This window comes from Pongo abelii, chromosome 4 (assembly GCF_028885655.2).
Source record: "Pongo abelii isolate AG06213 chromosome 4, NHGRI_mPonAbe1-v2.0_pri, whole genome shotgun sequence".
Taxonomy (NCBI): domain Eukaryota; kingdom Metazoa; phylum Chordata; class Mammalia; order Primates; family Hominidae; genus Pongo; species Pongo abelii.
The window spans coordinates 87,199,180-87,213,681 of record NC_071989.2 but is presented as its reverse complement, the minus strand read 5'-3'; the positions used below and the strand labels follow the sequence as shown (position 1 = coordinate 87,213,681).

Sequence of the window (14,502 nt, the reverse complement as noted above, 5' to 3'; positions counted from 1 at the left end):
TAAAAGTTTAAATTCATTCTTCACAGTCAATTCCCCTTCCCATCAAATTAACCAATTCTGAAATAAGATAGAACCAGAAAAATGTCATGTCTAAAACAACCCACTTCTTGTGTGTTCAATTACTATGTTTTTGTGTACAGACAAAGCTGGAGTATTCTTAATTTATAAACTAGTGGGTTGAGAAGGCAGTTTGGATTACTGATTGTTTTCCCCCTGAAGTCTGATTACTTTAGGTGCCTACTATTACCTGAACTTGGCCAAAGAATTGCCCAAAACAGAAGGATAGGAAAAAAATAAGTTTTTATTTGATTTCTTTTGTCTGAGTTCTCTCTTAGGTGTTCTATGTAAATTTATATCTCAGTGGTTTTTTAATTTTTCTGACAAACACATAAATTAAAAAGACAGAGTCCTTTAGAGATCTGTAAGATAACTATCCCCAAACTGTTCTTCCAAGGATGCCAAGAAGCTCCATAAAATTTGCCCCTTCTCAAATTTAACATTACACAGGAAATTTAACAATTCTTTAATAATCGTCTTTTTATTTTACAATCAATACCAAGAAAAACCTCAGCCTAACCTCATTTCAACTCAAAATTCAAAATCAAATAAGTCAATTCACATAATACCTTCTACTAACCAGAAATTTCAAAGAACAGTTTAATACTGTAGATGGAATTCAGGGGCTTAGATAACTGATTACATTCTCGTTTTTGTGCAGAAAACCATATATTCTTCTAAAACCTAGAGTAAAAACAAAAGTTAAAATTCAGGAATAACTCAGATTTCTACTTTAAAGAGTTGTTAACACAGTAACTTAAAAAAGACAAAAAAAACTGATGAAAAAATTTAAACTCAGAGGGTATTCATTTTCAAAATTCAATTATTTAGGTTTATCCTCAAAGTAGTTAAAAAAAACTTCTAACAAAATCTTTCCCTGGAGCTGGCAGATTGAGCTGACTGACTCACTATTATTATTAATGAATTCATTATTACCAATCTTAAGTGAGCCCTCTATACTACCCAGAAAATAATGTTTCGAACCTTCTGCACTCTGTTTCTCTGGTCAGTTTGATTCCCTACATTCAGTAAATGGTATTTCAAACATTCTCCACTATTCTCAAACCTCTGATATCCTACTTTATCTTCTCCAGTCTCAACAGATTATCCTGCATAGTAATTCAGAGAGAAAACGGGAAGATGCCATTCAACCCTGGAAACTCCACTAACTTCTCCCTACCGTATCTACAAATTTCCCTGTATCTATACCTATCCTCTCCTCCTATCAGCCAGTTCAAAAAAGTTTTTCTCTTACCTAAGGCCAATCACTCCACCTATATACAGGACTCATTCCCCTTCCACCTTGTAGGAAATCTTATTCATGATTGTTCTTTTCTTTCCAGAGTGGTCAACCTCTTTCCTCTCTATGAATCTTCCCCACAAACATTTACTTGTGACCAGAGTTTCTCCCACCTTACAAAAAAAAAAGCCTGTCCTAACTTCACACCTTTTGCTCCACCCTTTCACCGCCAAATTTCCCAAAACAGTTGTGTATAATCTTAGTTTGCATTTGTTTTCCTATTCTTTCCTCAACCTATTTCAACGAGTCTTGGACATAGACTCTCTTCCTGGGGCTTCACTTACCATCTGTACGCTGATGATGGCCAAATACACATTTCTAGCCAATGACTATCCTCTGAATTCCAGATCTATACACAGTATATTCAACTATCAATGCTAAATATCTACTCTGATGCTTCAAAAGCATCTTAAAGGCACATGTCCACAGACTCATGAGTCAATCCCTATTAAGCACACACATAAATCTTCCTCCTCTTCCATTCTATTCTGTCTCAGCAAATGAGGCCACCAGCTGTAGAAGCCAGAAACTTAAGAGTGTAATCCTCAAAACCTTCTCAATCAAACCCAATGGTTTTCAACTAGGGCAATTTTGCCCCACAGAGGATGACTGGCAATGTCCATAGGCATTTTGGGTTGTCAAAACTGGGGATTGGTGGCAGAAGGCTACTAAACGTAGTAGGGTACACAGGACAGCCCCTCCACACCAAAGTAAGCTGGCCTAAAATGTCGATATTGCAGAGGCTTAGACACTGTAATCTAATATATCATCAAATCTTACGGATTCCACCTCTAAAATACAGCTTAAATCCATCAATTTCTCTTCATCTTAACTACTAGCATTTCCTAATTCAAGTACCATTGCCTCTCACTTGAAATACTACAGTACAACTTCCCTACATCCATGCTTGCTAAACTTCAATCTACTCTCCATAGTGCAGTGAAAATAACCTTTTTAACTCATCTGTCCTCTGCATTAAAAAAAAAAAAAAAACTCTGAATAGGTTACTGCTGTTCTCAGGCTAAAGATCAAAATGGCCTAAGAGTCCTTGCAAAATATGCCCCTCTTCCCACCTCCCCTACCACACCTTCAACCACTTTCCCTCAATTCACCAAACACTAGCCATCTTGACCTCCTTTCAGTTATTTGTACACTCCATTCTCCTTTCTGCATCAACACCCTCAAACATGCTATTTCCTCTCTCTAAAGCAGTCTCCCCATCCCCACTACTTTTTCAGACAGAGTCTCACTCTGTCGCCCAGGCTAGAGTGCAGCGGCGTGGTCTTGGCTCACTGCAACCTCCACCTCCCAGGTTCAAGCAATTCTCTGCCTCAGCCTCCCGAGTAGCTGGGATTACAGGCACCTGCCACAAAGCTAATTTTGTATGTTTAGAAGAGATGGAGTTTCACCATGTTGGTCTTGAACTCCTGACCTCAGGCGATCCACCCACCTTGGCCTCCCAAAGTGTTGCGATTACAGGCATGAACCACCGCGCCTGGCTCCCCACCACTCTTTAACCAGTTAACTCATTCATCTTTCAGATCTCGACTCAAATACTGCCTCCTCTAAGAGGCTTTCCCTGAGACCTCAAATGCATTCTCTCAGCACTCAGTAATTTCCTGCACAGCGTTTATATAAATAAAAGTGTGATCTGCTTTTTTTTTTTTAATTTTTTGTATTTTTGAGACGGAGTCCCGCTCTGTCACCCAGGCTGGAGTACGGTGACGCGCTCTTGGTTCACTGCAACCTCTGCCTCCCAAGTTCAAGCAATTCTCCTGCCTCTGCCTCCCGAGCTGCTGGGACTACGGCACACACCACCACGCCCAGCTAATTTTTTTGTATTTTTAGTAGAGATGGTGTTTCACCATATTGGTCAGGCTGGTCTCGAACTCCTGACCTCAGGCAATCCACCCGCCTCGGCCTCCCAAAGTGCTGGGATTACAGGCGTGAGCCACTGTGCCTGGCCTATGTATGGTTTTTTTTTTTTTTGAGACGGAGTCTCGCTCTGTTGCCCAGGCTGGAGTGCAGTGGCACAATATCGCCTCACTGCAAGCTCCGCCTCCCGGGTTCACGCCATTCTCCTGCCTCAGCCTCCCGAGTAACTGGGACTACAGACACCTGCCACCACGCCTGGCTAATTTTTTGTATTTTTAGTAGAGACGGGGTTTCATCATGTTAGCCAGGATGGTCTCGATCTCCTGACCTCATGATCCACCCGCCTCGGCCTCCCAAAGTGCTGGGATTACAGGCGTGAGCCACTGTGCCTGGCCTATGTATGGTTATTTTTTAATGGCTCCCCCTCTCACTATGCTGTACCTAAATGGTAGAGACCATGTATGTTTAGCAAAACAGTGTATCTCCCATGCCTAGAGCTCACAAATATTTGAATGCTAAATAAATTAAAAATCTTATCTACTCTAGGAGTTTCAACTGTCACTTTTGTTTCAGATCTCTTAAGGATCCGTATCTCTAGCCTGACCTCACTTCTGAACTCCAAACATATACTGTCAATACAGTTACATTTTTCTATAATACCAATTAGCTTATATGTGATTGGTAAACAGGGGAATGGTACCAATATAACATAAAAGTTGGGTTTGTATGTGATTTGTACATGGAGCTGTAACTGTAGAATTATAACTGTCACAAGAAAGAAAAAACCCCTCCGTATGGAGTCCTTTCAGATCTAAAGGAACTAAAAAGCATTTTCATCCAAGATTCCTGCTCAAGAAAGCATACTCCTAGCCTCAGACAGCTCTGTGCTGGTGTATTTCCTTTTGTCTCTACCTTAACAGCAGCCTCACTGACTCAGAGCTCCATTTTTAACTGCCTGTGTCAATGCCCAACACAAGCCAGCATCTCAACTCTATTTTGTGTATTTCTAATATCCCCTGCAGCAGCATGTAGCCATGCCAAACTGCCTGCCTATCCAAGTTATTTCCCAAGATATCAATTATTATTCTTGATAGTGTTCTCGTTACAAAATTGTTTAGGTTTTGAGTAGTCTGTTCCAACCCTATTTCCCATAAGCCCTATATGATTAGTGTGCAATTTGCAGAACATGAAGTTTCTCAGGAGCACAAATGTTTTATAGTAAATTCTCTCATAGTTCAAAAAACTCGAGTATTTCCTCAATCAGACTATACACCCCAAATCTAGGTTCTTTATCTCTGCTGGTAACCCAGAATCAAATCACTGAAGTCATTCATGTCTCTTTCACTCTCTCTCTTCTACACTCAGTTATTCCACACATTCTCTAAATTTTCCTTATACATTATCTCCCACATCTTTTTCACTACCATCTACCATAACTGAAAGCTTCAGCACCTCTCATTAGGATAGCCTTCAAGGGGATCAATCATCTTCAGGGTGAATTTAACAGCCTTCAAGGTGATCACCACCTTCCAAACCCACTTCATTCTAAACCAAACTCACTAAACAGCAAGGACTTTCTAAAAATACAAATCTGACTGTGCTATTTCTCTACTTTAAAACCTTCAACAGCATTCTACTGTGCATTCAAGGCTTCAAACCACTGCCCCACTTTATCTCACACTGAACCCTTCATTCACTTTATACTCTACAGAAGGAAACAGAGGTAAACCAAACAGTCAAGCACAATGCCAGTAATGACAGATTCTCAATAAATATTAGTTATCACTGTCACAGATTACCTTGTATTAGAGTTAGAATGTCATCTGCCTACCCTTGATTTTAAGTATCTTAAGCTCCTTCTCTTCATATTTTTAGAGGCAAAGATCAAATCTTGGTTTTACCACTTACTAGCTGTAAGCTTGAGCAAGTTATTTAGCTCTCTGAGCCTCAATAACATTAGGATAATACCCATGTCATGGGGTTGCTGAAAAGACTAAATGAGATAGCATATATAGAATGCCTAGAAGAAACATCAATAAACGTTAGCTTTCTTAAAAAGTGTTCACTTAAAAAATAAACACAAAACTAACTGCTTGCCTTCTTTCTCCCACAACTTGGCAGATAGAGAGTAGCACTCAAAGAAATTGGTTCCAGCCAGGCGTGGTGGATCACACCTATAATCCCAGCATGTTGGGAGGCTGAGGCAGGTGGTTCACCTGAGGTCAGGAGTTTGAGACCAGCCTGACCAACATGGTGAAACCCCGCCTCTACTAAAAATACAAAATTGGCAGGGCATGGTGGCACATGCCTGTAATCCCAGCTACTTGGGAGGCTGAGGCAGGAGAATCGCTTGAACCCAAGAGATGGAGGTTGCAGTGAGCCATGATTGTGCCATTACACTCGAGCCTGGGCAACAAGAGCAAAACTCTGTCTCAAAAAACGAAAAAAAAAAGAAATTGGTGCAATTACACTATCTTTAGCCTTCTGAGATAAATCCCTAATTCTAAATATTTAGGAGTATCTCTTCCCATATGACTAATTTTAAAATGTTATTGATACAGAACTGTACTTTACCAGATGGTTTATGCTGACACTAATGTGAATTGTTATTAAATTTAATGAAACTGAAAATTTGCCTACTCCATATGCAGAACTAGTAGTTAGTTAGTTCTAACAGTTAACTATCACAACATACAAATAAAAGTAAAAATAGAGAGCTTTCAATAGTTTATCATTATGAATTCCACAGAAAACAGGGCTACCAGCATACATAGCTTAAAAAACCAGTAAAAGATTCTTTATTTTTTTTTTTTTTTTTGAGACGGAGTCTCACTCTGTCGCCCAGGCTGGAGGGCAGTGGCATGATCTTGGCTCACTGCAACCTCCGCCTCCCGGGTTCAAGTGATTCTCCTGCCTCAGCCTCTCAAGTAGCTGGGACTATAGGCGCCTGCCACCACTCCCAGCTAATTTTTGTATTTTTAGTAGAGACGGGGTTTCACCATATTGGCCAGGCTGGTCTCGAACTCCTGACCTTGTGATCCGCCTACCTTGGCCTCCCAAAGTGCTGGGATTACAGGCATGAGCCACCACACCCAGCAAAAAGATTCTTATACATTCATTCAAAGGTCTGATTTAATATATACATAGGCTTTCATATTATGGCATTACACGATAGTCTTTAAAATGAGTAAAAACAGCTAGGTGCAGTGGCTCATACCTGTAATCCCAGCCCTCTGGGAGGCCAATGCGGGAGCATCACTTGAAGCCAGGAGTTCAAGACCAGCCTGGGTAACATGGCAAGACCCTGGCTCTACCAAAAAAAAAAAAAAAATTAAAAACATTAGCCAGGTGGCCGGGCGCAGTGGCTCACGCCTATAATCCCAGCACTTTGGGAGGCCGAGGAGGGTGGATCACGAGGTCAAGAGATCGAAACCATCCTGGCTAACACAGTGAAACCCCATCTCTACTAAAAATACAAAAAATTAGCTGGGCGTGGTGACAGGCGCCTGTAGTCCCAGCTACTTGGGAGGCTGAGGCAGGAGAACAGCGTGAACACAGGAGGCAGAGCTTGCAGTGAGCCGAGATCGTGCCACTGCACTCCAGCCTGGGCGACAGAGTGAGACTCCGTCTCAAAAAAAAAAAAAAAAAAAAATTAGCCGGGCATGGTGGCCCACGCCTATTGGTAGTCCCAGCTACTCAGGAGGCTGTGACAGCAGAATCACTTGAACCTATGAGTTTAAGGCTGCAATGAGCTATGATCCCACCAATGCATTCCAGCCTGGACATGACAGCAAGAGCCTCGTCTCTAAAGTTTTTTAAAAAACAAAAACTAGGCCGGGTGCGGTGGCTCACACCTGTAATCCCAGCACTTTGAAAAGCCAAAGTGGGTGGATCACGAGGTCAGGAGTTCAAGACCAGCCTGACCAACATGGTGAAACCCCGTCTCTACTAAAAATACAAAAATTAGCCGGACGTGGTGGCACACACCTGTAATCCCAGCTACTCAGGAGGCTGAAGCAGAAGAATCACTTGAACCCGGGAGGTGGAGGTTGCAGTAAGCTGAGATCGCACCACTGCACTCCAGCCTGGGCGACAGAGCTAGACTCTATCTCAAAAAAAAAAAAAAACAACTAACTAAAAAACCCAAGTTAATCTTTTCTCAGTTTCCTTTGCCTTTTTCCTTTCTCCCACTGATTTTGCCTGATTGTTTTTCCTATTTCAATATGGTTAAAAAAAAATTACAGGGGAGAAAAGAACAATTTTTTCAATAAGCTGCAGGGACAACTGGACCAACAGCAAAAGAATAAAGCTGGACCCCCTACTTTACATCATATACAAAAATTAACTCAAAATGGATCAAAGTCCTAAATGTAAGAACTAAAATTATAAAACTCAGAATAACACATAGGCGGGGCAGGGAAAAAATAATAATAAAAAAATAAAAAAATAAAATTTAAAAATTAACACATAGGCATTAATCTCTGTGACCTTCAACAACGGTTTCTTGGATATGACACCAAAAGCACAACCAACCAAAGGAAAATAGATAAATTGGACTGCATCAAAATGAAAGGTTTTTGTGCTTCAAAGGATACCAAAAAGAAAGTAAAAAGACAAGCCACATAATGGGAGCATAAATTCACAAGTCATTATCTGATAAGGGTCTAATATGTAGAATGCATAAAGAACTCTTACAAACCAACAGTAAAAAGACAAATAGTCCAATTTAAAAATGGGCAAGGGATCTAGATGAATAGACATTTCCCCAAGAAGAAATACAAATGTCCAATAAGCAAATAAAAAGATGCTCAATATCACTAGGCATTAGGGAAATGCAAATCCAAATCACGATGAGATACCATTTCATACCCACTAGAATGGCTATAAGCAAAAAGGCAGGCAGTAACAAGTTTTGCAAGTTCAGCAAGCATGTAAAGAAAGTGCAACATCTATATACTGTTGATAGGATGTAAAATGGTGCAACCACTTTAGAAAACACTTGCGGCAGTTCCTCACAAAGTTAAACACAGAGTTACCATATGACCAAGCAATTTCATTCCAAGAGAGGTGAAAACATATGTCCATGCAAAAATCTGTACACAGATATTCATAGCTGCACTATTCATAACAGACAAAAAGTGGAAACAACCCAGAAATTCATCAACTGAGGACTGTATTAACAAAGTGAGGTATATTCATACAATGGAGTATTATTCAGCTATAGGAATGAAGTACTGATGTGTATGCTACAACATGGATGAACCTTGAAAACATGCTAAATGAAAAAAGCGAGACACGAAAGGCCACATATTGAATGATTTCATTTATATAAAATGTCCGGATGGGATAAAGACAGAAAATAGATTAGTTGTTGCCAGGGAGCAGGAGAAGTGACTTATTGGGTACAAGGTTTCTTTTGGGGGTGATGAAAATCTTTGGGAATCAGATAGTACAGTTGCACAACTTTGGGAATATATTTAAAAACAACTGAACTCTACACTTTAAAAGGGTGAATTTTATGGTACAATTATAACTAAATTAAAAAATTAAAGAACAAAAGAATAATAGAGGAATAAAAAAGCAGCACAACTAAGGAATGAAGCAGATGTTGCTTTTCTGACCCAACATTTCTGTACACTTATTATGTTTCAGACCTATGCTGGTTGATAGGAACCCAAAGACGAGTAAAACAAAGTTGCTATATTTTCTTCAGGGTCATTCTCCTTAGCCTACATATGTCTTATTTCTCAAGAGTGTGGCAGCTTTGAAAATGCAAAAACAGCAAGTATAAACCACAGACAACCCAAGAGAATACAGATATTTACATTATTAACCCCTCTCAATTACCTAGAAAGTGATTTTTTAGGTTTCACTAAATATGGGGGAGGGGAGAGATATGTTTCTAGTATTAGATGTTAAATAACTCATTGTTTCCCCAATGCTGACAATGCCATTTTCAAGAATTATTATTTAAATAGCTTCATTTCACTTATTTGAAATTTTTTATAAATGTTTTTGATAAATCTTTCTTGATTATATCACTTTGAATGTATTGTTTTTCTCACTGACTCCTGGATTCTCTATTTTTGACATTCAAAAAACCTCATGTTAAGCACAAATATCCCAAAATAAAATGTTTTCTAACACCGTATTACAATAGCTATATGAAAACTTTTTTTTTTTTTTTCAGTAAAAACAAGTAACAAGATAGTTCTCTAAACGCAGAAAGTGTCTGGGTTCTAATAAAATTTTCATAAATCAGGGAAAATCTGATTTCCTGGTGGCTGCATTTCTATAAAAGAATAGCTACCAAAAATCAAAGTAATGTTTAGACAGAAAATTAGGCTGAATAGTACTTTAAACATTGCAACAAAAAAGGCACGTTCTACTTAATCCAGGATATTAAATATTTTTGATTAATACATTATTTATACTAAATTCCCAAAAGGCAAAACTAAAATCTACATTATTATTACCTTATCTTTGGCCTCAGGCAGTGTGATTTCTCTAGGTTCTAAAAATGGAATTTCTCGAAAAGGTGGAACACATCTGACTATATCTGGTACATAATGTGTATGAAACAATGGTGGCATTGAGTATCTTCGTTCACCTGATAAAGGCACTATCTGGTTAACTACAGTTGGCTCTTGGTGGGGTGAATGGAAACGTTGCCGTTTACCGTCAAGAGGAAGGTTTTTTTCATCGCTTAATCTCCTGAAAACAAGCAATATACCTTAGTAATTAAAGATACAACTTTTTGATAACAAATAAAAAGCAATGAAATATATAAAAATATTGTAAGAGATAATGACAATATTATGATTCTTTCAATAAAGTCACTTTATTAGCTTTATATGGATCTTAAAAATATTCATGTTCAGCACAAGAAATGCCTCAACACCTTAAAAAAAATAGTAATAATGCAGATAGAAAAAACTACATGTATATATTGAGGTTAGTCTCCTGTATTTGAACTATCCCAATGTTTCATCTCAGTAGTGAAAACTTTGTAGGAAAAGTTCTATTTATAGAATTACTAAGAAGATCCAAACTATAACATAAGGAAGATACGATTAAGTGAGCTGAGTGCTAGTTATAAAAAAGGGCTCTTTGAATACACCTATGTTCTGACTCATCAGCAGGAAAGACCAAATTAAGAGACACTTTTCAATAAAGCTATAAAGACATTGGACAATGAAGAAATTCGAAAATGAGCTGCAACTCAGATAATAGTATTTTATTAATATTAAATTTCTTGAGAATAATCAATGTATTTTGGTTATATAGAAGAAAAGCCTTGTTTTGTAGGAGGAATAAGCCGACACGTTTTGAGGTAAAATGGTGTCAACAACTTTCTTTTTTATGGTTCAGGAAAAAAAGCAGGTGGGCAGAAAGAAAAAGAGAAAGAAATCAAATGTAAAACTTTTAACTCATGACTCTAGGCAAAAGGCATACAGATATTCACTATATTATTCTTTAAATTTTTCTGGAGGTTTAAGTATTTGCAAAATAAAAAGGGAAAAATCATTAAAGAGTAAATATTTGTTGGGAAAAAGACATTTACTTCATCGATACATTAAGTTGTTCATGTAGGTAATACTTTATGCCACAGAAAATGGCCCAATTCCTTTTAAGCCTGAAAATTCTATGGGTCATAGAAGGTTTGTTTTTTTTTTTGAGACGGAGTCTTGCTCTGTTGCCAGGCTAGAGTGCAGTGGCACGGTCTCAGCTCACCGCAACCTCTGCCTCTGGGGTTCCAGCTATTCTCCTGCCTCAGCCTCCTGAGTAGCTGGGACTACAGGCGCCCGCCACCATGCCCAGCTTATTTTTGTGTTTTTAGTCGAGATGGGGTTTCACCATGTTGGCCAGGCTGGTCTCGAACTCCTGACCTCAAATGACCCGCCCACCTTGGCCTCCCAAAGTGCTGGGATTACAGGCATGAGACACTGCACCCGGCCCATAGAAGGTTTTTTAACACTCCTTTGGGATTATGTCAATTCCCCTCTCCTTGACAGATCTGCAAAATAAGTGGAACCCCTACTCACAGGTAAAGTATACAGTGCTAAATGCATAAAAGTATATTTAATACTTTTAAACATAAAAGTATTTTAGAGCTATATATGCTGAATATCTTCTAATGAGAATGTCAATTTTAATTTTAAAAATATGTTTAACTACAAATTAATGGAGTTTTTTTTTTGAGATGGCATCTCGCTCTGTTGCCCAGGCTGGAGTGCAGTGGGGGGATCCTGGCTTACTGCAAGCTCCACCTCCCGGGTTCATGCCATTCTCTTGCCTCAGCCTCCTGAGTAGCTGGGATTACAGGTACGTGCCACCACACCTGGCTGATTTTTTGTATTTTTAGTAGAGATGGGGTTTCACTGTGTTAGCCAGGATGGTCTCGATCTCCTGACCTCGTGATCTGCCTGCCTCGGCCTCCCAAAGTGCTGGGATTACAGGTGTGAGCCACTGTGCCCAGCCTAAGGGAGCTTATTTTCACTCTTAATTCACAAATTGGCTATAAAGGCAATTTCTAAAAAATAAAATCTGAATAAAGTCAATACTATTAGAATTATTATAAAACTTTTATCAATGACAATTTTGAAGAACCTATAGTGCTTATAAGCATATGACTCAGAGACATACAACATTTCAAATCCCAGCTATGTCACTTCTGAGTAACTAGTTACTTAAGCTTTGTGTGAGTCAGCTTTCTCCTCAACAGGCAAGGGATAATAGCATCTACCTCAGTGTTACGTGATTTAATCAAACCATTAATTGTAAAGGCTTAGAATAATGATTACTACATAATAAGCAATAATTCCTAGCTAGTGTTGTTATTTTTTTTTACAGCACCTTGTTCACTGAGTGTTTTTTTTAATGGGACATAAAGGTTATAGAATGTTTATATAGGTTTTTAAGTAATAGTGGTATCTTTCAAATATTGCTGAATGTTATTTTAACAACTACGTCTCAAGTTCTATTTTTTAATAAATGAATTTCTTTTAATCAAAGATTAAAATTAATTGACTCCTGACTTGACTACAAGTTTTATGTCACGCAGAAATTTTCACTACAATATCTGTTATCATGGAACCTTACCTGTGTAAGATGTAGATAAATCAAAAGAAAAACATAAAGTTTACTAGAAAGAAAATGTTATAATTGTGTCCCCCTAGAAATTCAAATGCTGAAGTCCTAAGCCCCAGTAGCTCAGAATGTGACTGTATTTGGAGATAGCACCTCTTAAAAGTTACGTAAGTTAAAGTGGGGTCTTTAAGATTAACGTTAATCCAATATGACTGGTGTCCTTAGAAGAGATGAGGACACAGAAAACACAGGGAAATGGCCATATTAAGACACAGTGACAAAGCAGCCATCTACAAGGCAAGAAAAGAAGCCTCAGAAGAAACCAACCCTGCCAACACCTTGATCTAGCCTCCAGAATTGTAAGAAAATAAATTTCTGTTGTGTAAGCCACCCAATGTGTGGTACGTTGTTGTGGCAACCCTACCCTAGCAAATGAATACAGAAGGCCATCTCATTTAGTTAAAAAATCTTAACTAAAAAGTGGTTTTCTGAGGAAACAGCTTTATTCTAGAAAAAGAAAACCTGGCATATAGAAAAGGGGAGATCTGATGTAGGGCAGAAACAAGCATACAATAAAGCAGGAACAAATCAACAAAAGAACTCCTAAAATTTTTAAACGCATAAAAATGTTAAAACTCCTTGATCGTACAGGTCCCAGAAAACAAAACATAGGGCATAGGGTCCATACAATATTAATTCAAGATACACTGTTACAGAGTTCTCAGAAATGCAAAAATATTCTTTTAAAATAATTAAGAAGTACTTACTTCCTTCCTCGAAATAATGGGGAAGCTGAGGTCTGTATTGGACTGACATTTCCATATGTCAGCTGCTGTAATGACACAGCTCTAGACAAGCTATCAAAATCAAAGAAAAGAACAGAAATTTATACATATTTTTTTCTTTAAAAACAAAACCAATCTCTGAAAAAACATTAAATACATCCCTATGAAAAAAAAATGTGACGACATATTCTCCGCGTTCGAAAGTTTCATACAAAAAGGGTTTATGTCAAATAGAAAATGAAATTTACCAACAACATGGGCCAAAATATCACCATACTCACTCTGCATTCTGAAAGTTGAATTGTGCATCTATAAGCTGCTGGTGTGAATAAACAGTAGGTGACAGGGTAAAGAAGTTATTATGTTGTTGATGATTTGGAGTGAAGGGTGGGCGACCCAAAATTGAGTTCGGGAACATGCTCTTGTTCACTGGAAGTGAACATGTATTCTTCTACCTAGGATAATTTAAAAAGACAGTATTAAATTATCATAGCTTAAAGATACTAAACACTTTGATAACTATTATCCACTAACTTAATTAGTTATCAAGTTACAAATTTTATTTGCAAAGTTAAATAGGTCTCCTAAGTGCCACTGTAGGTAACAAAAGAAAACTAATAATAAATTCCAAATCTAAGATTAACATAATTCAAACAGCAAGATATATGCACATTTCTAATTTTCTGATGAATTTACCCTAATACATTTACCCTCATATCAACAAATCTTTTAGAAATCCAAGTTATCACCTGACATTAATAAAATCCCACAGATTATTACATTTATTCTCAAACTAATTTATACAAAGGTATAAACCATCACATGACATCCTGATTCCTAGAATTTGGATCTTACAGGTCTGATCAAATAAGGAATGGATTTTATATTGTCTTAACAATTTATAAGATTCTGAGATTCACCTCAAAGTCTACATAATTTATATAAAAGACCTCCAATAAAAGAGGGCTATGTTCCATAGGAATAGGGAAAAATTATACAAAGCAATCAGAATCCTTCACTGATCCAGGGAGGAGAGTAGATATTTATTCTTTGCAATGACCAATATATCAAGGCTGTAGTCTTGCAAAGGATAGGATAAGGTAATAAACTGAAAATGAGCATCAGGTAAAGTCTACAAAGAAAAATAGGACCCCTCAGCCCACTTTCTCAAAGCAAGCAATTAGAAAACTCTTTTATGAAAAAACAAAATGAGAGAGAAACTATGTAACATAGTAACAAGAGAACATAATAATTCTTGGTAGTCCATCAAGAAAATGTCAAGGTAGCTAACTAATCAACTTAACATGAAGCCTACTAGTTGACAGGCCCTACCCCACACACTTTTAGAGTTTCTAATCAGACTCCTGATATTCTCACTTAAAATAGGCATCCATG

At 37.9% G+C, this 14,502-nt stretch overlaps 1 protein-coding gene across 9 annotated transcripts in view; it reads right to left on the bottom strand.

Moving 5' to 3' along the window:
- Positions 1–14,502, bottom strand: part of TENT2 (terminal nucleotidyltransferase 2) — a 74,022-nt gene that overhangs the window by 53,231 nt on the left and 6,289 nt on the right. For all 9 annotated transcript variants that reach the window (XM_024247345.3, XM_024247347.3, XM_054555666.2 and 6 more), the window contains 3 exons: positions 13,389–13,562; positions 13,090–13,179; positions 9,709–9,946 (listed from right to left, as the gene is read on the bottom strand). In XM_024247345.3, the coding sequence (XP_024103113.3) occupies positions 9,709–9,946; positions 13,090–13,179; positions 13,389–13,525 (465 nt within the window). In that variant the 5' untranslated portion in view covers positions 13,526–13,562. The remainder of the gene's footprint in view (positions 1–9,708; positions 9,947–13,089; positions 13,180–13,388; positions 13,563–14,502) is intronic.